Source organism: Pygoscelis adeliae, unplaced genomic scaffold (assembly GCF_000699105.1).
Source record: "Pygoscelis adeliae isolate BGI_AS28 unplaced genomic scaffold, ASM69910v1 Scaffold131, whole genome shotgun sequence".
Taxonomy (NCBI): Eukaryota; Metazoa; Chordata; class Aves; order Sphenisciformes; family Spheniscidae; genus Pygoscelis; species Pygoscelis adeliae.
The window spans coordinates 1,017,478-1,041,875 of record NW_008824058.1 but is presented as its reverse complement, the minus strand read 5'-3'; the positions used below and the strand labels follow the sequence as shown (position 1 = coordinate 1,041,875).

General features: G+C 40.6%; 1 protein-coding gene across 3 annotated transcripts in view; it reads left to right on the top strand.

Moving 5' to 3' along the window:
• Positions 1 to 20,954, top strand: part of GPD2 (glycerol-3-phosphate dehydrogenase 2 (mitochondrial)) — a 66,272-nt gene extending 45,318 nt beyond the window's left edge. For all 3 annotated transcript variants that reach the window (XM_009334031.1, XM_009334030.1, XM_009334032.1), the window contains exons 7-17: positions 234 to 398; positions 1,173 to 1,317; positions 5,593 to 5,786; positions 9,186 to 9,320; positions 9,567 to 9,742; positions 10,264 to 10,395; positions 10,851 to 11,009; positions 13,573 to 13,685; positions 13,778 to 13,856; positions 13,986 to 14,084; positions 17,820 to 20,954. In XM_009334031.1, coding sequence (XP_009332306.1) covers positions 234 to 398; positions 1,173 to 1,317; positions 5,593 to 5,786; positions 9,186 to 9,320; positions 9,567 to 9,742; positions 10,264 to 10,395; positions 10,851 to 11,009; positions 13,573 to 13,685; positions 13,778 to 13,856; positions 13,986 to 14,084; positions 17,820 to 17,945 — 1,523 coding nt within the window. In that variant the 3' untranslated portion in view covers positions 17,946 to 20,954. The remainder of the gene's footprint in view (positions 1 to 233; positions 399 to 1,172; positions 1,318 to 5,592; positions 5,787 to 9,185; positions 9,321 to 9,566; positions 9,743 to 10,263; positions 10,396 to 10,850; positions 11,010 to 13,572; positions 13,686 to 13,777; positions 13,857 to 13,985; positions 14,085 to 17,819) is intronic.
• Positions 20,955 to 24,398: the final 3,444 nt, after the last annotated feature.

Below are 24,398 nucleotides of genomic sequence, written 5' to 3'. Positions count from 1 at the left end.
GAGGCCGGTGTAGGAAACGCAGCTAGGCGTGCTGCTGCCGGTACAGCACTCGGATGCTCCGGCGCAGCAGAGGGGATGTATCTTTAAATAATTCTCGTTAGACGCGAGCAGCCATCACGCCTATTCAATGTGACAGGGACAGATGTGACAGATCGGTTCTGACACACTTCCATACCACAAGTCTGTGGCTGGAGGTGACTGGTGTCCTTCCTCCGGTCCCGTCCCCGCTGCAGGACAGCACAACGACGCACGGATGAACCTCGCCATCGCCCTCACTGCTGCCAGGTACGGCGCTGCCACGGCCAATTACGCTGAAGTGCTGTGCTTGCTCAAGACGACAGACCCGGCCAGCGGGAAGGAGCGCGTGTGCGGCGTGCGCTGCAGGGACGTCTTAACAGGTGTGTGCCCTCCCAGCGGCGCAGAGAGGTGCGGGGACCCGAAGGCAGCCTCCTGCCCGCCTTGGCCGACCGGCGAGCGGTGCCGCCGCGCCGCCCACCCTTCGGTCTGTAGCACCCTGCCCGGTGGGTGGAAGCGATGGCTTTCTGCAGCAGGCTTTACCGTGCCGCGGTTGAACAGAGAGCGCAGCACTTTAGGGGATCGTACTCTCTTCATTAAAGAAACCCAGAAATAATGAAACGCGGGAGGAGCAGGGAACACTGCTGTTTGTAAATATCAATGAACCGACAAAGGAGCCATCTTCCCAGAGTGCAGTGGCATACCATTAATGTCAATCATCTTTAACTTCTGTCAGATTTTTCACTCAAATCCTAGTGTTTTGGCAGGGTAGACTAAGCTTTACATCCAAACCCTTCTGTCAAGCAAAGATGATATTGTAAAATGCTACGTGCTGTACAGTAATAATCCCATTTACCGAGTCTATGGCTTGAGACTGAAATTTCTCTCGTTTGAGAGGCAGATTTCAGCTGAACTTCTACCCAGTCTACCTTTTTCTGCCTTTACAGATAAGATGGAATTTCACTGTAAAACATTTTCTTTCAAATCTGGTGTTACGTGAAAACTTTGTTAATTTTTAAAAACCGTTCCAGCTGTTCTGTTCAGAGAAGCACGATATACTTTGCAGTAGGTTAAGTTCATAGATAGATTAATAATAGAGAGTGTCAGCGAGCAGGAAAACAAATGGCGTATGTGATTGATACTGTTTTCTTTCACAGGGCAGGAGTTTGATGTCAAAGCCAAATGTGTTATCAATGCTACGGGACCTTTCACAGACTCTGTGCGCAAAATGGATGATCAGGAAGTACCAAACATCTGCCAGCCAAGTGCAGGCGTGCATATTGTGATGCCTGGTTATTACAGGTAATGATATTCAAAGCCTAAACCACTTGTAGCAATCTCTGCTGCTGTCTGTAATAAATAAGCTTGCTGAGACGCTTTTGTAGGTTTTACGGTAGTTTTGAATGCACAATTTGATTTTTATTTTTTGTTTTTGTTTGTTTTTTTTAAAGAGGATTCTGGCACTGTGCCTGTGAGAATAACAATTTCATATATTCAGAAAAGACTGAAGTTTTGTATTTCTTAGTTAAAACTTACCAAGGCAGAACTCCTGCTTTTTTTTGTTTAGGCAGAGCATCTACAACAGACTTGTGAAAAGCACCTTTTTTTTTTTAGTAATGAGTCTGAGTTGAGTGTACTGACTGCTTGTTCACCTCCCTTAAGAAAACAGGAAGCATATAAAACCTTCCAGAGAGGAAGACTCTTGTCCTATTAAATATCAAACTCTCTATGCAATAACACTGTGCCACTGTACTCTGCAGCGTTATGACTGCACTCATAGTAAATACGAATGCAGCATGTAGGCAATATAATAAGCAGTTCAAAATAACACGATTAAATTCTGACACTGCAGTGGACACAAGCCCACCCACCCGTGGTTGTTTTGGTGGAAAGGACTTGCCTCCCTCTGCTGACCTTGTTACAGAAGAGGTTCCCGTGGCACTCTGCGAGCGTGCTCTCTGCAGACTCCTGCTTCTTTCCTTATTTGCTGCTGCAAAACCAAATCCCCTTCTACCAAGTAAGCCTTGTCAGTTGAAGCTCAAATATTACCTTTGGTTTCTGAAGTCATTAGCATCCTAATGGAAAATCACATTTATAGACTTATCCCAATTCTGTTGATACAGTGCACTTATAATAATGCCTTCCATATCATCATTGCACTCCTCTGTGAATATAAATTCAGACTTCCAGTGCACAATATGTTGTTTTTGCAGAGCTATCCCAATAGGACATGACCGTAGACTGTAAAATTGAGGTGGTTTTGGCCTAGTGTAAAATCACTCTTGCATTCTGTTCTTTTTTGGTGTCTTTCCACATGAAAAATAAGAAAATGACCTGATAGCTGCTTTAAAGCACTAGCAATGTGGAGAAATGGGTTGTAATCCTAGTTTCCTCATATACTTTGAGAAGCATGTATGTGATTGACTTTATGGCCTTACAGCAAGAACATGTAAAGTTTTAAAACTTTGAATCACTTTGAAAATTCAAAGTAGATGGCTTGATATGCATGAGGACTCTAATTTATTTATTGTGTAATAACCTAATAATTTTAATTGGAAATGTAGAGAATTCTTGTTCTCCTTGTTCCCCTGTGTATGTCAGCATGTGGGCATTACTTTTCTTGTAAAATAGTACCTACCCACATACTGCCTCCGCAGTACAGCTGATTAGCTAAAACTGCACTGAATTTCCTTGAAGTGGGATAGCTTAAACCAAGGAACTGTCTGCTAGATGGAAAATACTCATGGTATTTAATCTTAGTTGTATCAAGTCTTCTCCTGGTGCCAAGGAATAATCCTTAACAAACAAAGATTGTCACTTCACTGCATCCACTTGCCTTGTGGTAAATGTTTTATAGAATTTTGGCCCAGACTCGCAGAAATGAAAATTTTATAACAGGTAGAGGTTTTTAGGTATAAACATAGTTAAGATTTTGTAAAACTAATGTTAACCTAATGCATTCATTTCCCATGGGTTTCTTACTCATTTACGTTCTTCATTAATAGTCCCAGTATTCCTCCTCTCATTAATTCTATTTTTACTATACAGATATCTATTCTAGTCTCTTTCACTCCCTATTGTTTAAGTATATTATCTGCTAAAATAAGAGAGGATTTTGGCTACCTTTGTTCAAATAGGCTTCCTGCCTGAAATGTGTCTATGAATGCAATACTTTTTTCCCCTCCCTTCTGACAAATTTCAGATGTTTTCCCTCTTTCTTGAATTTTCCTATCTGCTTTGCATTCCGGATTCCAGGTAAACTTGTCTGTTAAACCTTAGTTCTACTCTGTGGAAAGTCACCTATTTGCTCTTTAACTGCATTTGTGGTGCTTTGGTCAAATGCCTCTGGAGTCCCAGAAGAGCCAATATTTGGGTGTTAGGACGCTTGTTTTTGATGGGAAACACCTTATTTTAAATTTGTGTTGATAGCTCTTCAGTTATTTATGTAAGATGGAACAAACCTAGCAATAGGAGATTGAGAGTGAGCTTCCCAGGATAGCTGGTAGTCATTAATTCAGTAAATTAATTGGCATATGGAAAACTGTCTCATCCTTTCTCATCATTTGCTGTGTAATCTAACTGAAAACACTTCAGTCCATAGGTGTTGTGGTGAAACTTAGTTTAAAGTCTTTACTTGTTTCTCTTCCTTATTTTTAACAGTTTTTACGAAATCACATTAAAAAAAAAAATCATACTTTTGAGATGTCTAAAGTTTTCTGAATATTCTGATACCGTATATTAAATCTCTAGTTTCCTGTCTCTAAATCAATAGCTTTTTCATTTTAGAAAGTAATCATTTGTCTGACGTGATTTACCTTTCACAAATCTGTGTTGACTTCCCCTATTAAATTGTACTTCTCCAACTGTATGCTTAAGCTGTCTATAAATATCATCTAAAAAATGTTCTAATATACATGCTATATATGAAATTTTCAGCTTCTCTTCCAGTCTTTCCAGATATTGAAAACTTACCTTCAGTAATCAGTTTAGACTTCCTAAAAATGAAATATTCAGTGATTCAGCTTGCGGATCTCTTAAATAGTAATTCATATCCAAGCAGGTCTTTGTCTACCTTCAGCTTATTGCATTAGTAGTTATTTGAGGCCATTGAATTATTCTCCTCTGATGGTCCTTATCACCACCCAAATATTTACCTCTTATCCTCCTTCAATATACTTCCTGTATGCTCCTTCCATTATCGGGGAATAGGTGCAAAACCTGAGGACTGCTACACTGACTGCAGATGTTTTTAGAAGGACTTCCAGCACCTGAAATGAAAGTCACATCTTTCCTTTAAATAAAAATGAACAAGAAAAGGGGCAGCTTAAATGTTTTCCTATATAAAAGCTGTTTACTTTGAAGTGTTTATAGAAACCTTTTGTTTTCTGAAATACAAGCAGAGCTATTTAATAAAGCGGTGAGGATAACTGGTTTTGTACCTGTGTATTTTTTTTTTTACATTATACCAGAAAACATTGGTAAGTAAATTAAAATTTCCTGTACGAAGAACTACTCTTTTTCTTCATTTTACTGAATCATTCTGTTTGTAGCACTAGCATAAATAAATGAAAAATCTCGGAATACTAGCATCCAATTAGTGTCTGTTAGTCATTATGGAAGTGGTATTTTTTGCCTTTTCTTCCTCAAAACATGGTTTCCCTATTTAGGAATGCTCTAGTGAGAGCTGGGAGCATTTGGAATACACTTCTTTGTCCGGATCCTTTGGGATCTGTGGGCGTTCATTCCTGTTCAAGTGGCAGGGGGTCAGCAAACTCAGGCTGCAGTATCATTGGAATTTTTCTGTTTAAATATACTCGTAACACTTAGGATTTCAGTGTTGCTGTTCTCTTGTTTTCTCTACTTTTTCTTTCTGTTACTAACCCTCACCCCCAACCCCCTGCCCTGCCTTTATTGCGAGTGCAGGTTGTAGAAGTCATTGGGATTTTGTATATCTTTACTTTTGTCCTCTGTTTAGGGAGCAGATGATTATAACTTGGGTTAATAATATTTCGCCTTAATTTTTTTTTGTTATATACTTAGATTCATCAAAACAGAACTAGGGTTCTGTTCTTCTTCCATTTTAATGTGCATTTTGTTTCAGCCTTCCCTTTCCTTTGTGGCATAATATAAATGATTGTCCGTTTTTTGATTAAAAGCAGTTGCTCATTCCATAATGAGTTTCAAGTAATTGCTGTTTTAAAATTTCTAAATGTTTGTATTTGAAATTCCAATGAGCAAGATTTTCAAGAGTGAATGGAGATGTGAGATGCCAAAGGCCTGACTGTTCGATTTAGGGTTGTGGTCTGCTAACTTGCTTAAGAAATCAAATTCTAGTAATATCGGAGCATCACATTCAAGGGCCTTATTTCTCAAAACTTCTGGGACTACCATTTAAAGTCAGGTCATGGCCACATGTGAAATCGTTGATCTTTTATTTATTTATGTATTTATTTATTAATCATTTGACCTCAAAGCAAAGGTAATGTTCTAATACTTTATCTGGGGTACAAGGTGTGCAAGAACAGAATCCCTGCTGATGCCTGACCTGTTTTGAACCATGTCCCTTCTTTATTTCAGCCCTGATAATATGGGTCTGCTTGACCCAGCCACCAGCGATGGTAGAGTGATTTTCTTCCTGCCATGGGAGAAGATGACTATTGCAGGGACCACAGACAGCCCGACTGATGTTACTTCCCATCCAATACCAACAGAAGAAGATATAAACTTCATTTTAAATGAAGTGCGCAACTACCTTAGTGTTGATGTTGAAGGTAAACCTTTGTCAGCTCTGTTTTTTCCCTAGGAAGGTGCTGAGGAGTCTGTGGCATTTCAGTTTGAGTAAATGCTGTCTGTCTGAAGTTCTTCTGTGACTCTGATAACTATGGTTCTTGTGCGTCTGGGTGTTTCGAAAACTAGTGGGACATAAGTGTCATCTTGATCTATGTTTCAGCGCTATAAAATGCTGCTTTTCCAGATACACCTGCACTACTTGAACTATTTAAATGGAAATCGGTTGATATCTGCATGTTCAGATTTCACATGCCTTTCCTCTAACTGGCGCTAGCTGTCCAGCTGCACAGCCAAGTCATTCTGGTCTCTTTGGGTGGCAGACGCAAGGTTTTGCAGAACTGGGACAGTTCAGTCATGCATCGACCCAAGTACATCAAATAATTCACCTGCTTTTCTTGAAGGAAGAGTTGTTCTGACTTTTCCCGTGTCTTTGTTTTTATTTCTGTTTTTCTAGGCACTTTATTCATAGAATTTACTTTTCTTGATATGGCAAATATCTAATAGTGTCAGTTTTCAGTGGAAGAGGAGAGTATAATGGGCAAAAAGGGGAATTTATAAAAAATTACTTGGTGGCAGTTGTTCCCTTCAGTAGCTGAGCTGAGAACACATTTGTTGTAAGATGCTGGCCTGCTTTGACTCAGTGCTAGTTTAAAGGAGAGAGGCTTCTTTCCTTCATGGAGAGGTTTTTTAAAATTATTCTGTGAAAGCATTTGTACTTCTGTATTTCTGTTGTAGTAGCAGCATTAAAATACATCTGAAATGCACTCTGTCAGGAATATTGCAACATCCTTAGGTTTAGGAAAACTTGCTGTCCAGAGATTGGAAATGCTAGATTACTTGTTTCCTGAGGAGGATAATTGATGGCTCTGTATTGGATAAAGTTCAGAAAAAGTCTTCAGGAAAGGCACCTTTAAGTTTCTTGAGCAGAAGTTGATACAAATAAGTGTGGTAGGCCAGACAGGTAGCTGGTAGAGTTAAGACTGTGAATAAGACAGAGATTTTGCAAGGTATTTTACGGAAGTACATTATGAAGTGTTTAATTCTTTTGAATGAAACCTACCTAGGTGCACGCTGTTTTTCACATATGCAATTAGCAGTGTTTATAGATTGCTTGTTATTGAATTAACAACTGTGCTGGCCATATCAACTCACTGCAGACCTGCCTTTTTGCTGCCAGAGACAGTGCCAGGGTTATCAACTTACACAGGCTTGGATGTGTTCCAACTGTTTAATTATAGTGTCACGCATGCTGCTTTTTCTAGTTTCATTAGTTTATAAACGTAATATGGTATCTTATTTCTGTGATTAACACTTCATTTTGGCAGGTTAAACATGCTGGCAGAGCACCATTGATTTCTGAAATCTATTTTGTGTTCTTTGGGGGATATTTTTACACCCTGTTACTGATTTTCAATTATAATTTATTTAAAAGTTGTGTATAAAAAAAAAAAAAATGTTCCAAAGGCTTCAGCATAAAGCAAATTGGTCAATTTTTCTATTGCAAATTTAATAAGCAACAAAATTAATTTCATTAAGTTCTCTTGTTTTATATATTAAAAAAAGTGACTTTCGGAGCTTGGGGTATTTTCCGACAACTGTTAAGGGTTTTCGTGACTACTTTATGCCTTCAGGTTTTCTTCTTCCAAGTTTACTGAGAAGTCAGGGTTGGCTTTAGGGATGTGCTTGTAACCGGACAGGAAGCAGAAGAGTAGCACAGGAGGAAAAAAAAGTAAATGGCCTTTCAGTCAGGCTTCTTGTGGAGTGGGACAATGTTTCTGAAGCAGTGGCGAGGAGGAGGAGAAGGCAGGGCTGGAAGAGGTGGTTGTGTAAGAGATTTGGACTTCTGTTGGGTGGTTTTTGACAAGTCAGCCGGGCCCTTTTGGGTTGCTGTGCAGTAGCAAATGCTGGCATGGGGTACAAGCTTTGAGGATGTGCAGGGTCCTGCGCCTGGGTCGGGGCAACCCCCAGTATCGATACAGGCTGGGGGATGAAGGGATTGAGAGCAGCCCTGCCGAGAAGGACTTGGGGGTACTGGTGGATGAAAAGCTGGACATGAGCCAGCAATGTGCGCTCGCAGCCCAGAAGGCCAATCGTATCCTGGGCTGCATCCAAAGCAGCGTGGCCAGCAGGTCGAGGGAGGGGATTCTGCCCCTCTGCTCTGCTCTGGGGAGACCCCCCCTGGAGAACTGCGTCCAGCTCTGGAGCCCTCAGCATAAGAAAGACACGGACCTGTTGGAGCGGGTCCAGAGGAGGGCCAAGAAAATGATCAGGGGGATGGAACACCTCTGCTGTGAAGAAAGGCTGAGAGAGTTGGGGTTGTTCACCCTGGAGAAGAGAAGGCTCCGGGGAGACCTTCTTGCAGCCTGTCAGTACTTCAAGGGGGCTTATAAAAAAGATGGGGACAGACTTTTTAGCAGGGCCTGTTGCGACAGGACAAGGGGGAATGGCTTGAAACTAAAGAGGGGTAGATATAGACTAGATATAAGGAAGACATTTTTTACGCTGAGGGTGGTGAAGCACTGACCCAGGTTGCCCAGAGAGGTGGTGGATGCCCCATCCCTGGAAACATTCCAGGTCAGGCTGGACGGGGCTCTGAGCAACCTGATCTAGTTGAAGATGTCCCTGCCCAGGGCAGGGGGGTTGGACTAGATGACCCTTAGAGGTCCCTTCCAACCCAAACTATTCTGTGATTCTATGTGCTACAGGCAACCACGGCCTTGCCAATAAATTTTCTCCTTGTGCATAGGTGTAACTGCTCTTCTGATAAAGGCTGTGGATAAAGATCACTTGTCACAAGGAAAACTTGGAAAAATAACCTACAAGCTAGAGAAACATCTTTGAAGTCCTAAAAGCAAATGTTACATTACAATTTAGAAACCAAAATAAAGTTTGTTCCACATGAGTGTAAGGACTGTCCTGTCAGCACAAGTAAACAAGGAGAAGACTTGGTGCTGGGGAGTGAGTTTGGTTTTGGTAGGGTTTGGGTTTTTTTTGAGCTGATTGGTGAGTTTGACAGTTGAATCTCTCTTGGTTGATCAGTTCCCTGGATATTCTGTTGGAGTTTTAACCAGCGTGAAAAATGGACCTCTCTGTCTCTTGGGGGTTTTTTTGGGTGTGGGTTTTTTTTGGGGGGGCTAGACAATATTATTGATACCGGTCAGGGCAGTGCTGTTTTTAATTCTGTAGCCCAGCTTATTCCATTACTTTGGAGAATCTTCTCCAGCTTTTTGAGTTGCTCAACTAACAAGCATGGTGTTGTGCAGTCCTTGTTTCACAGCGAGTATCTACTTGGAGGCAATGCCACAAAGACCATGGGAGGGATATGAGATAAATACCCATCAGTTCCTGGCTGACTTTGGCTGATCTTTGGTTCTGGACAGTGAGAAGAGGAGACGTGTTGGCAGCGTGGAGCGGCATTCGTCCTCTGGTCACAGACCCCAACTCCAAAGACACACAGTCGATATCCCGGAATCACGTAGTAACCATTAGCGATAGCGGCCTTGTCACGATAGCAGGTACTGGAAGTTCTCTTAAAGTATAGCTTTGTTGGGCTTCCCCAGTGTATTTTATTCAAAATTTTTCTTGTTACAGGATAATCCTTCATGTTCCTGTAACTAGGTGAAGATCTGTCAGTGGTAGCATGACTGGCTCGTTGGAGCAAGTCTAGTAAGAATAATGTGATATATAAAATATGTATAGTACATACCAACTTGGTATTCTGCTTGCTTTCCCCAAATAAAGAAGTAAATGTGTGGTTACAGGTGGGAAGTGGACAACCTACCGTGCCATGGCGCAGGACACCATTGATGCAGCTGTTCAGGCGCACGATCTGAAGGCAGGTTCCAGTAAAACCATTGGACTGCAGCTACAAGGGGCTGAGGACTGGAGTCCCACTCTCTACATTAGGTTGGTCCAAGACTATGGACTTGAAAGTGAGGTGAGTCATGGGTTCTGTTGATGCTCTAATGTTTCTGTGTTGGAAGGTTTTGTTTTCCCACTAAATCTAACGCCAGCGTAACTTCTGCAAAGGTCTGTTGAGCCTGATAAGAGCTTATTATCTGGCCAGGGCAAAGATAGTTTTAACAAAAATAAATTCTAGTAATTGTTCTTCCTTTCTTCTCTTTTCCCTTCCTCCTAATCTTGACTGTTTCCTGCTTTAAAATGTTATGACGTACTAGGGTCTGTCTTCCTTTGAGACCAACAAAATCTATACTTCAGATGTGATCACAGTGTAGCAGAAGAGTTGGAGCATCGTTAGTCACGGTTACATTGATACATACGTAGTGGTGTCAGTGCTGGTCTAACCCATTCACAACCCAAGTAGTTTCCTCCCACACAATCAAAACCTAATACCCTCTTCAGCCTATTTGTTATTGGTGATAAGAGAATTGACAAGAAGAACGTGTGTGTATTTGATGTGCTTTCAAAAGCATATTGAATTTGTTTTCAACTCCACAGGTGGCTCAACATCTAGCTTCGACATATGGTGACAAGGCTTTTGAGGTGGCCAAAATAGCCCAAGTGACAGGAAAGAGATGGCCTATTGTTGGAAAACGTCTTGTATCTGAATTTCCTTATATTGAAGCTGAGGTATGTGGGAAAACTACATAATGTTCTTTGATTCTCTTCTTGGGATAAGCAGGTTTTCAAGCAGGTCTGTCTCGCTCTGTAAAACATCTCCATAAGCCCTTTCCTTTGGTGAGGTCCAGACTTTTTTTCTGTTCTTGTTTTTCTCCTTCTCCAGAGCATACTTTGTTATGTTTATATACACACATGAATATATTTATATATAATTAAATATTTATAATTATATAATGTCTATTTTTTAATTTCATATACACATTTGATCCCAGATGCATTTTATAAAATGTTCCAAGGAAAAGGGAGCTTTTCAAACCCTCCTCTTGGTTGGGTGAGAACTAGTTACAGAAAGTTCATTTTGTGTAGCCAGCCCAGCAGTGCAGTTTGTGATCCTAAACATCATTTCCGACAATGCCTGTCTGCTTTCTCATCTGCATTTTTTCCCCCTTGTCTTATTGTTCTAGGTTGTCTATGGTGTTAAAGAGTATGCCCGCACGGCAGTGGATATGATTTCCCGACGTACTCGCTTGGCCTTTCTGAATGTGCAGGCTGCAGAGGAAGCCCTGCCAAGAATCGTAGATATAATGGGGAAAGAACTTAACTGGAGTGAGCAGAAAAAAAAGGTACAAAGGGCTTTTTTCATCTGAAACTGTTTTGTTTTTCTTAAGTAGTTTCCATGTTAATGATCTAAATTAGTTGAATAGAAAACTTCAAGTGATGCTTTCTTCCTGAGAGAATGATTCACTTGGTGTATTTCATTATAAAGACTTTTATCACAATAGCTGTCAAATGTGTTGGTATGGGCTGGGGGGTGGAGAGGAAAGCAAAGATCTGTATCCTGTTGCTCCCCAACTTTAAAAATGAAAGCAGACTTGGCATTACTATCCTATGCCTGTTCAAATATTTTGTTTACTGACACTTTTCAACAGATCTGCCTCAGAAAAGGAGGATCTTGTAATCTGTGTCACTCCTTTTTGTCTGCTGTGTCTTTTGAAAAGTGATGATACTGAGTTTGCACCATTCTCTGACCTAAACTAATGTTTAAGGTCATTGTTAGCTTCCTTTGCCCCCAGTGGGTCTGTGCTCAGACATACAGTGTGGGATTCATCTCGCTTTACTTGCGGGGTTGATAACAGGCTGTATCTATCTAAGCTAGTCTCTGTATGCCTGGTCTGTAGTAAACAAACTTCGGTCAGATGACTTACCCTAATAAAGGCATCTGCTGTGCATGCATTGAATTGCACCCTACAGCCCTGATTAGATCTCCACAAACTGTCAGGAGTACCTTGGATAACTAGCTTAGATGTAGACATCCCACTTACTGACGTGAATCCTGCCCCTTCTGAACTATCACATCGTGTAAGTTACCAATTATCACTTCTTTCTGTTATCATAAAAAGATAAATGCCCGGAATACTGGAGGTTGCGCTTGTAATGCTGTCCAGGGTATGGAGGAGGAAGGGCAGCGCAAGGAGTGCTGTACTCAAATGGGACACATGGTTTGGGACTTCTTTCACTCTGACACAAACAGAACCTAGCTCTTGAACTCCAGAGGAGATGGGAAGTTTCCCTTGGACTGTTTGTGAAACCTTTTAGCCAGTTAGAAGTTTGATTAACATTCTGGAAGGATCTCATTTGAATCCTGCTAGCCAGAGGACCTGCTGTGATCCTAAAGCCTCCCCACAGGAATGCATAAAGAAGAGGGATACCATCACGTCACAGTTGTGAGCTGTGTTGCTTGTGTGCGTGTGTGTAGAGCAACCTCATAGTCAGAGGTGGTTGACTGAAGTTAGAGGTGTCTCACCCTTGCCCAATGAGATTTGCTCATATAATAATTTACCATGTTAAACAAAGCTACATCAATTCTTCCATAACAATAGATTAGAAAATGGGAAGCTTGCAAAGCAAAGAATTTGAAACCATCATGATGTTAGGGTTGCGTGGAGAGCCTTAACTCCGGCAGCCCATAGTTGGGGAGTTAGGCACCCATTCTCACCGTAACCTGCAGGAAGGAAAATTAACAAGTACTGCATGCACCTGTAAGACTTACAAAGCCATCTGTGGCTTGTGTGAGCTCACTAATGCCAGCAAGGCAGCCTCTGTGTTCCCTGAATGTCCACTGGGGTTTCTTTTGGAAAAGCCTCCTTTTCTTTCAAATGAGGCTAAACCCCGCCCTGAGTTATTGAGCATCTCTTCTGTAACCAGTCTTGGGCCATTTTGAAGAGCTACGTTTTTACAGCAATCTTGCATGTCCTACATGTCAACTTGACGGACGGGGCAATTCAATGCCTATCCAGAAGAGCATTCTTTAATTTAGATCTTATAGTAAAACCATTAAATAAGTCTTTGTTGGTTTGGTACTTTAAAGCTAATCTGTGTGCTTATATTGAAGTATGTAAGAGTAGTCTGGTATAGTTTAGTTGGTCTCCTAATACACCTTCACGAACAAGTCTTTGCTAGATGAAGTGGCTTCTATGTACGTGTCTAGGAATCTTCTTCTGCCACTGTGGCCGTTACTTAGCATGCTTACTCTTTTTGTTAACTGCAGTGTGGACTATTTAATATTGGTGTCCATGTGGCAGATGCTTGTATCACTCTTAGAACCATGTTTGGTGTACCCATTGCTGTAGAAAGAACTTTGTTCTACAGTACTTTATGTATGTCAGGTGTTTATCACTTATTAAAAAACTGGCTATGGAAGACCTCGCACTGAACTTTCAGGTAATAAATTAATTTTTACTACCATCAAGAAAACTAGTTGAAAACATAAAGAACCTGCCTGGTGTTGAGCCTCCTGATTTTTTTTTTTTTTTTTTTTTCTTATTTTAGACAGTTAGGTGAAACATTGCACCAAGATGTCAGCTGTGAGTTAGATGGCATTTTGTAGGCCTGACCTGTAAGTGTCATTCTTCACGGAATAGGTAGACATACCATGTGTGACTGAAGGCGTGGTATGGTCCTAAAAGTGTTTACACAGTAATTAGAAGTCTTTATATCTCTTTGCAAGACTAAAAAGTGCCTAAGCTTAACTTATTTTTTAAATACTTTTCAGCTACCATCTGCTCAATTTTTGGACCTTTAGATAAATTCTAGTTAAGTGGAAGAAGCTAATAAATACTGCATCAAAAATAATTGTGTAAGAACTTGCTATTCCTCAGATATACAGTTTTTCTTTTTTTGTTGTAGGAAGAACTTGAAGCTGCTAAAAAATTTCTCTATTATGAAATGGGCTACAAAGTAAAATCAGATCAATTAACAGACAGCTCTGAAATCAGTCTAGCGCCTTCAGATATTGAAAGGTAAGTGAAGTAATGTTCCCTATGCTGCTAGGAACTAATACCTGTCATTCTTCTGAGTGCAATTTTTCCCACTGATAATCCTTATCTTGCAGGTACAAGAAGCGATTCCACATGTTTGACAAGGACAAGAAAGGGTTTATTACTATACTGGATGTGCAGCGTGTCTTGGAGGTAATGTTTCCTTGTGTTCTGTTAGTTTCCTTTTTAAGCCTCTTATCTAAATTTCAGAGTGTGGCAGAAATAGTGCTGAACAATCCGGTTGACATACTTCTGTGCTCTTTTTTTTTTTTTTTTGTCCAGAGCATCAGTGTGCAAATTGCTGAAAATACGCTTCATGATATTCTAAACGAAGTGGATCTGAACAAAAATGGACAGGTTGAGCTCAATGAGTTTTTGCAGGTAGGTGTTTCTTTGTTACAAGAGAATCTGTAACTTTAATGAACAAAGCCATAGGTATTTAATTTTTTTCCCCTCTTTGCTGAAGGGCTGGGTTGGAGACTAGGTGCGTGTTACTTGGATAAACGCTGTAGTGTTGATGCTATTTGCCAGATTTCTAGATAAGTGACACTCAGAGCCATCTTCAAGCAACTTTGAAATTCAAGGATTTTCTTTTTTCATGTCCAGAAACTATGAGACCCATAGAACAGGTTCAATTTACAAAGTATAGGATAGGACAGACCTGAATTTGGCTTTTTTAATACAGAAATGCTGTTTAAATATATTCAAAGTGATACAATTGTCCATTGGAAGGTATATGGCGCAGCTACGCACACTGGCATTTATTTGGGTCTGTTAAGTGATTAGTAGTTTCTAAACTATTTTGAATATTCTAAAGAATGAGCTTGTGGTTAAAGCACATCCTGTCCATATAATCCCATTTTAGCTCCTGGATTGGCTAACATTATCTCAGTTTGTATGAAAGACGATACACTGACAATGCGTACACCTGCTTTTTGCAGGGCTTTAAAATAAAATTAAGGGTGCTACTGAAACGTTTGTTTGCCCAGCTCCTCTTGCATATGCAGTTTGCCAGCCAGCTTTGTTTTTGCAGAGTCTTTCTTGGTGTGGTATTTCAAGTGACTGCCATGTCTTTCCTGCATGGTGGCAATGATGAATGCCGAACATGAGATAAATTAATGCTGGGGATTTTGGTCAATGTCAGCCCTTTCTTCACTGTGTCAAGTTAAACAAACAAGATCAAGGCAAAGGAAATGGTAATTGTCTCTCTCGAGATGAGCTGTAGATAAGAGCAGCATTGTTGAATCTAAATGCAGAAAATTTTCACAGGTTGTGTCCAGCATTAGAAAAAAGGACTATTTATTTGCCTAAAATGCAGCAATTTAGCTGGGTAACTGAAATGCACTTGAGGGAAGGGGGGGGAGGGGGGAAACCCCAGACAAACCATGGAGGGGAAAGAAGAAACAATGGCTTTGGGAGTTTATGCTTATGTATTCAAACATAAGAGAAAATCACAGCTGTTTTTCTGGCTATTGAAAAGGGTCTCCCTCTTACATCCCTTTGCGTGTGAAAACTTTTAATTGGTAGGGGGGAACCACTATTTACTGTAAGGGCTGTGTTAAATGATAAATTGTTTAGGTTTGGATACATTGTGGTTAAGAAGTTGAAACGACTAGTGATTATGTCTTCTGTGGATTTTTTTGGTGGCTTTCTGGGGTTTTTGCTTTACTGCGCTGAATAGTCTCATTAGGGGTTGCCTGCCCTAAGTCATAGTATCTGTAAAATATAAAAGGCAAGTCACTGTTTTGGTATAGTTTCACAGTTACTTTTGTAAAACTCTAACTCTGTGGCTACTGGCTTCTCCTATACGTTTCACAATGCAATCTAAATGTTTAACGCTAGTGATTGGCACTGCAGTAATGATCACTTGTGCCTATGCACCTCCTTCCTGTAGAGGCAGAGAACAGCACACAAGGAGCTGCTGCGTAGCCAAGTGCTAAGTAGGAAGTGTGGTAATAAAATTAACAGGAGGTTGCCATGGAAGGAACAAAATACATTAAATGTTTGTTTAATTTTTTTTAATGGATCTGTTAAGTCAGTTCCCGATACTTTTGTGTTTGCTTTCTGAAAACTTTCAAGTAATTGCATTTTACCGCAGAATGCTTGTGGAAAGCCATGTGCAAATATTTGTGGACGTTTATATTAGAATATAGGAACACGTTGTACCGGGGTGGCTGTGTAGCTCTCCAGGTGGGGAGCAGAGCAATGCCAAGTGCTTTCGTTTGGCCAACTGCAGATTGCCAGTGTAACTCAAACAATGGTCTTGTGAGAACTGGTCCCAGCAGACACCGATGCTTACAGGTGTTTCACAAAGAGAAAGTGGACCACATTGATCAGCGTTTAATACAAACAGGTTGTTCCACCATGGCAGGGAGGCAGAGCTCTGGCAGTGTTCAGGTGCACGTGGAGCTGTCTTATGGCAGTGACTGTTTTTCTGAAGACTTGCGTACAGAAGCCTAGCGCTGCTGTCATTTATGCTGAAGAAAGGAGGGGGACCTTGGGAACTAGTTTTGGTATGTAAAGGCAAAAAAACCCCCATGGTAAATCAGGAGGAAGCTTTTTTTCCCAACAGCAGATTTCCTTTGGGGTCCTGACAGACCCACATACCAGAAATTCTTGTTTTCATGGCGGTGCCAGAGGATCAGCCATCTTTTTTGTGGTTGCTTCCCCTAAGAGCGTGCAGTATAGTCAGACCAGACAGATGCAAGACTGGTAGAAGAGTGTATCGTCAAGCAGGGTGAATGGGTGTGAGGGCAATGCCCCTCCTCGTAGGGCCTCCCTGTCTGTGCGTAGGGATCGCTCTGGAAGAGGGGAGGCAGGCAAGGAAGAACGCCAAGCCCAAGCGATGGCGGACTTCCCTTGTTGGCTGTAGCTACTGCTCTTACTGCTGCTGGTCCTCTCCTTCCCGACTCCACCATCTGCCTCACCTCCAGGCTGCACAGGGTAACCTGAAATGCCTTCAAAACGCAGGGAGGTTTTTCTAGCCTCAGCTGGGTGTATAAAGCACGGGGTTCCCTTCTGTCCCTTTCCCCTCCCGGGTACTTGTTCCTGCTTTGACGGGGTCAATGCCACATTTGCATAGGACCAGCTGCAGATATAATTGATAGATTTTCCTATAGAGGGGGAGAAATCTGAAGGATTCTTAGCACTCAATGGGAATAAGAAATTGCATTTTGTAAGTGCTGATTGCTTTCCATAGTAGTCTTTGACAAGCTGACTGCATGTAATTTCAAGTCTAATGCTTGCTTTATCCATGGGATAAAAAAGAATTAACTAAAATCTTAGCACTAGTGTGTGTTCGTTAAGATAGAGCTGAGTCCAGTTTCAAAGACTTAAAGGCAAATTAGTTTTAAAAGTCTATAAAGGAATTTGGATTTGAAAGAATTGTGGAAGTCAAGTACACTATCTCTACAAAGAAGGTCATATGAATGAAAAAGGGTATGGTCTAGGGCCAGTGGTAGATCAGGAATGGTGTTCTATTAGTTACATCTTTCAGATATTTAAAAAAAAAAAAAGCCTGTGAAAGAGGTGGGTTATCCTACATTCTTAAATGTCACTGGAAAAACCCTGGTGTTGGTGGTTGCCTGCACTGTTACTTCCAAGTGGATCGTATTTGGTACTTCTGCTCTTCCTGCCACCCATGCCTGGCCAAAACTTTCATTGGTATTTCTGGGAAATGTAAATGAGCTTTGAGGTGAGTCTTTGAAACCATACAGCAGTTTTGCTTTATATATGGAAAAATCAGTTCTGTGTATTCATTAACACTTGCTAATGGCTCTTGGGAAAAAATAATTAACTCTGCCATTGTTTAGACTGGAACTGTGTCAGTGTCCACCGTTGGTGGCCCATGGGCAGGACAGCCAGCCGTGTCTGTACACCTCTCGTGCAGAGGAGTTAATAGCACCAAGCTGCATGACTCTGCTGGTGCCCTGTGCCCCGTAAGCCATTTCGGTGGAGGGCTTGTGTGGTGTCTGCTCAGGGACTGGTATGGGTTGCAGTTACCCTGCTCTCCCTCTGGCTCCTTACTGAGGCCTTTCCATGGGGGGCTGTACTGTCCACCTTTGTTCTTTGTCTTGCAAATGAGTTAACAGGATGCTCTCCCTGTTGTGTCTTAAGCTCATGAGTGCTATTCAGAAGGGGCATGTCTCTGGAAGCCGGCTGGCTGTGCTCATGAAGACTGCCGAGGAGAATCTGCATCAGAGGGTGGTGATTCCGGTGGACCGGAGCGGTGGTGGGCTGTGAGTTCAAGCGCAACGTCTGCTCGCAGCTACAGCTAACGGAGACACGTAGCTGCGTCTCTCTGCTGAAAAACATTCCAGTGCTTCTGATTGTCCTTGCTTGTTCAAGATGACCAGTATCTGTCTATCGGCGTAGCTCCTACAGAAATACATTGGTGCATTTGTTTTCATTATTAATGGTTTTCTGTACAGCTCTTAATACTCCAGTATGTGGCCTTCTGGATTGGGTGTTCTTTAGACGTAGGAGTTGATTAACAAGAGTTCAGGAATACAGTCCAGAAAGATGTGGGTGCACACACAAGCACATGTGCACATACTGCCTTGTTCATTAACTTTTATATCACCTTTACCTTTAAAGAAGACGATGCTCAGAAAGTGCATCCTGCCTTTAAATGCATTGCACTGAGTTTTGCAAATATGCATTTAGTACTTAAAAGCTGCTGATTTGTCCTCTTCAACAAAGAGCAAGAGAGGGGAAAGCCGATGTTCTGGATTGGAGATAGTATCACAAAAGGAACAAAACTGACACTTCCTGAGGTAGTGATTACGGTGAAGAACTGTCATGAGCCTTCCGTAGGTGGTTGGCTTTGCTCTTTCGAGTGCTCTGTGATTTCAGTGGTACCAATACTTGGCCAAACAAAAATATCAGCATGAAGCTGGAAAACGACAAGACATCTTGATTAATCACCCAAGCTAATAATTTAGTTAAAAGCTAGGGGACAGCTTTCCTTTCTCCCATATTAATAAAAATAAGCTTCCTTTAATAAATAGCTTTGTCTAGCAGGTGGTGGTGTATGCTGTAAAGTGCTTCGTACTGTTTCCAGTTTTGGACAAACACTGATGATACATAGAATATGGCAGGTTTTGATAGCATAACAGTCTTAACTGTTTAGTTGAAAATGCCTAAACACAAAGTGAAACAATGAAATTTGTTTTGCATTCCACTAACTTTTTCTATAAAAGTGAAAGGGCTATTTTTCAGCAAATTAAAAAAAAAAAAAAAGAGGACCACTCACTTGAGCTGTTTTCAACAATGTTGTATCTGGCTATTTGCCTTTCTGTTGTTAAATTGACTAGGTTCAAGAGCAGATGGAAGATTTCTGCCTAATGTAGAACAAGGAAGGGAGAAACATAAGAATGGTGTATTGATGAATTTGTCATTCTATTATATTCTTTGAGTATAAACACCAGTTTACAACTCAGAAGAAACTTCAGTTCCACAGCATCAGAATTTCTACTTGTGTGAAATCTGATACATTTTAACTGATGTCACCACTTTCACTAATGGAAAATAACAGTACAGGAATGAACAGCAAAGATTACTTTGATATTTTAAAAGGGAAAATGATTACATACACAAAATTTAGATGCTGAGGAGTGTTAGTATGTAGCATAGTAAGTACAGATGATGTGTTTGCCTGAGAGGCAGAGTCCTTTAAAAAAAAATTTAAAAATTCAGGTGTTTAAAAATAGTAGATAAAAAAAAAAGGGCAAGCCTTATTTAAAATTCAGTAAATAGTTACATTTCTGTCAGTCCAAACAACTGGCAAAATCTGGAGGGAAGGAGACAGTCTCGGGTAAAATGCCTTTCAGATGGTTTTTGCATGTTAAATTTGTTTCTGATGCGGCCTTGTACCAAAATGCGGATATTGTTAAGGGGTTATGGCTTTTTTGCTTTGAGTCCTGTGCTAGTGAGGCACAGTCTATGTGAATGAGGAGTTAGCACATCTGACGACGTAAGAATATTTTTATGAACAAAGGGGTTTGTTTCTGTGGTCCTGTAAACTTTTCTTTTTGAAATATGTTCCAGTATATTCGGGTCAGGTATGTAATGTTTGACACAGCTTCGTATTCCCAAAACCCTTTTCAAATAAGAACACGATAACAGATTTTACATATACTGCAGAGCTGGAGGGAAATGAATGTACAATACACAGGTTATTTTGGTTCCGTGAGCAAGGTAAGGAGGGAAGGGGTTTAGGATTTTACTATTAACAATAATTTAAGCGGGGGGAGGGGGGGAGGTAAAAGTAATGAGACCTTTTCCAGGCCACATAAAGAAAAATATTTACAATATTTAACATCTTTTGTATTGTTTAAAGAAAAATTCTCCTCCACTCCTCTATAAATGGCACTGTTAAGAAATAATAATAAAAGTTTACCTGTAAAGCCAGGATTTTCTGCTTTGTACCCAAAGTGTACTCTGTGTTCTCTTGTTTTAGTAATACTGCATACAGAGTGTGACTTTGGGATTTTCTTGGCTATATTTGTGTCCTCCAATATGAATTTGCTTTGCATCTTAGGCACTTTACTGTCATGCTTCTCTGCTCTTCTGTATGGCACAGCAAGATCTTGTGTGACTACCTTGTGTAACAAGAGAAGATTGCATGTGTTACTTAAACCAGCTAGATCTATACATGGGAAAAATCTGAAGTATTTATTTATCACCTCACATTTGTTTTCAGGAATGTTGGCTTTGGGGTTGTGTTTTGGTTTTTTTTTCATGTGAATGTACTGTAGAAAAAATTGTAAAATGTCACTGTCTTGCATTGTTCTGATCCTAGGTGGAAAAACAGTAATGCAATGTTTTGTTTTGGGCTTGGTTTTTTTTTGAGGTGGGAGTTGGATTTCTGGATGGGGGGAGTTATTTTGTGTTTTACATAAACTGCACGCCTGGGGGGGGGAGGGCATGTGTGTACATGCAGTGTGTTTATCTATGTGTGTATAAATACGTATGTATGTACACACATACATACACACTGCATGTTTTACATATGGCACTTAAGTATTTTGTTAGGTTACTGTTCTAGACTGAACTGTTAAATACTGTGTTTGAGGCTGGGTTGTCATTTTTATAACTGTCTTGGTGTTTTACTGCCATTATTTATTACTTTTGATATACAGAATGAGCCGCATGCATTTATAGAGCAATAAGAGGATGTATTTAATGTGCCTTGTTTTTAACTGAGTAAGAACTGAAAGCATGAATCAATAAAACTGATTAAAAATGGTCCCTTCACTGGCAGTTTGTTATGGCAGTTACAAAAATAACTTTGACTAGCCTTGAAAAAGTTTATTTTTAAAGGGAAAATGTTCAGATAGATGCTTCTTAGTAAACTTAACATAATTTTGTCCATGCTTTCCCATTTTAGCTCAGAATTTAGCACTTCATAGTTTAAAAGTGAAAATTAGGAGTTAATACACCACTTAGCATTCTCGGGACGTAGGAGCTGTGAGCGTTCGCCGATGACATGCAGGGTAAGGTATTCTGCACTGCCATCTCATGCTAAAATTACAGCCAGCCAATTGGCCTGGATTTTGGGGGGGGGGGAAGAAATGCCAGTCGCAAGTGTTCCTTTGCACACTGATGAATTTTATCGTAACTAAAATCAATAGAAATAAATGGAAGAGATTTCATAATCCATTTTGATCATTTTACATGTCAAGTTAGTCCAGGGTTGCCATGTGTTGATAAATGTTCCGACAGAAAAAATGCTATATATTTTCATTGTCAGTAAATCAGTAAAGCTGTTATCAGTTTTAACGCAATTTTTATAATCTCCATATTATTTTATAGGTTTTAATTTACATTTGTAATAGGGATATTCCACAACTGTGGTGTAGCTGTGCTGAATACAGGGGTTGTGTACATTCAGCCAGAACAGCTCCCCTCTGCATGTCCCCCACAGGAATAAACAGGACCGATACCTCCAGAGTATAATTACAAGGATTATGAATTTTATCTGATCTGTGGTGTGTGAGTAATATGTCAGAAAACATTTGCTACAATCATCTTCGTCCCAAATATTCTGCAGCACTAAAATCACCTTGGGTCACGATCCTGAATTTGCTACTCAACGCAGAACTGGAATGAATAGGAGTTTTTCTGGAACAGTGTTTTGGGACTGGGTTCTCTTGCTTTGCACGGTACCTCCACTGAATGTTCAAAAATTCAGATTTATTGCAACTTATGTTCACTTGCGCACTGCAGCCTGTTTTAGAAATACGATACGGCATATCATAGCAACATTAATATTTAAGCGTTGATGCCTGAGCTGGGTGTTTCCCGTGTCAGATATGAACTGATTGCATCTGTTGAGGAGAGAAAACCATCTTCGGTGGGGATGAATCTTTGCTGCTAAGTAAGTGTTGTTTCTCCTCGCTGAAAAAAGAGGGGTTTTCAGATTTGTAGCTGTGTTCTGCCTCAAGGTTTTCGTCCTCGTTCCCCTATTTAACCAGCCCCCCCGATTTTTTGCATGCCTGTACCCTGACACAGGAGCCCAGGCTGCACAAAGCATGTGCCCGGCTGCTGTGGCTGGAGATTACAGGCTGCATTTCAGAATCGATACTTTCTCCACTCGGAAGATGCCGCTGATGCAGGCATGCGCTGGGATAATCTCACCTCTTCTTATTTTGCAAATAAAGGCAGAGATTAAATTTTGCTCCCCTGAGCAAGCTGTTAGCTTGCTTGTTTTTTTCACAACGGTCTTCTGCAAGGGCTGTCATGTATGTTAGGTTATCTGCTTGGATATGAGCAGGGGGACTGGTTTCTGTAAAATTTTGGGAAGTTTTAACTGTATATTTAACTGAACTTGATCCTCAGCAAATGCCAGCGTTGGCCACTGTGCTTTGTCTGCCTCCTCTGAGCCACTGCAGCCCAAGACTGTTCCGTGCAACTCGGCGAGCTGGGGCTGTGTTCAAACTTTTCATGTTTCAGCAGGTGAGGCTATCTTTATTCAGTGGCAGCTGTGATTTTTAGAGCTACACCTAGCCGGCCCTGGTGCGGTGGGGCTGTGCCTGCTCTGTGCAAATGTCTGAAATAGGGCAGCGCTGTAGCTGGATGCGTGTCACTAGTTCTCCTCCATAGGCTTTATTTAACTAAATAAGGCAAACTTGGTTCTGTCTTACCAAGATAGCATAATCTGTTTGTCCAACTGATGTAAATGTAATTAGGCTGATCAGTAAAACTGACACAAAGTGAAGGGAGTTGGGTCGGTGTAACCCGATTCGAAGGTCCCTTACAAAGGCAGCCTGCCTCCCCAGCCTCCCGCCCTCCCCAGAACAAACACAGGACTTTGCTGCCTTTAATTTTCTCTCTCCACATTGTTGCTCAGTTTATTTTACTGAAGCGCGCAGATTCATTTTTTTTATTTTTGCATATCTACAATTAACTGATTTGCAATTCATTTTTATGCAAGCTGAGTTTTTCCTGTCCAAGTCAAGAAGCTGTAAATCTTAGATCTATTGAACTGACAGTAAAATATATTTCATTTTTCCTCATGAATCATTTGCCATCCTTATTGCAGAAAAATGGCAAAATTATGGTGTACCATGTTTTCATAAATTACTGCTTTTTTTCTCGGCCCCCCCCCCCCCCCCCTTTTCTCCCCTATTTCCCCCCCCCCCCCCCAATTTGTTCCGTAATTTGGTTGTGTGCGAGTGTGGGAACCCGGAGTAGCTTGGTAAACAGGGCTTGATTCTCACCAAACCCTCTGAAAATCTCCCTAATCTCTATTAAATTGTATTAATTGTTCAAGTTCTGTGAACATCTTTTATATGAATCAAAAAATTATAATTGTTACTGAAGTTATTTTGCCAGTGTTGTTACGAGATCAGCCAGTTAAATTGTTACTGTACTACAGAAAGGAGGAAGCAGTAAGTAGTACTACTTGACTGGTGGTCTTTTTTTTTTGTTTTCCCCCCCCCCCCCCCCCCCAAGAGCAAGCAGCAGTTCCTTCAGATTTCTCTTCTCTTGCATCAGAAGCGTGTAAACTGCAGAAAGCTAGGTATTTTTCTGGGTTTAGGAATATAAAGAATTCCTTATCCGAAAACCTATAGCTTGCAAAGCAATTTTTCACAATCTTGGCAACAATATTTATTTTGAAATCCTAGAAAAATTGTGCATTTGTTACACTCCAGGTTTAGCTAGGTAGCTAATTTTGATTAGCGACTCAAGTAGCTTACTGCGTCTAGTAAAGCTGTTTTATCTACCATCTAGTCTTAAAGTCAAGTTCTTCCTGACTTAAAAAAAAAAAAATGTTCATCATAGTAAGCTGTTAAATTGTTTTCAAAATTGGCCATTTTTTAAATGGAGCTTATCCAGCTATGTCAGTACTTCAGGTTGCACTGAACCATTAAATAAAAACCTGAGACAAAATGCCTTTGAAAAGGGTTAATTAGTTTTAATATTGATTTATTCCATATAGGGCAGTAATAGACTAGAACGTTTATTTCTGTTTTGGATCATTAAAAACAGTCTTTGGTTCGTGAACAATTTGTTTCTAATAAATAAATTAAGAAAAAAAAAGGCCGATTAGAGTAATTTAGAGTAATCTGTGTGATGTTGGCTGGCTTTTGGTGTTTTTTTTTTAAATACGTAAAATGTCGATCATCTTTGTTTGTTTTCTGTGTTCCTGGCGTAGGTACAGGGCCGCCTCCCGCGCTGCCCGGCTGAGAC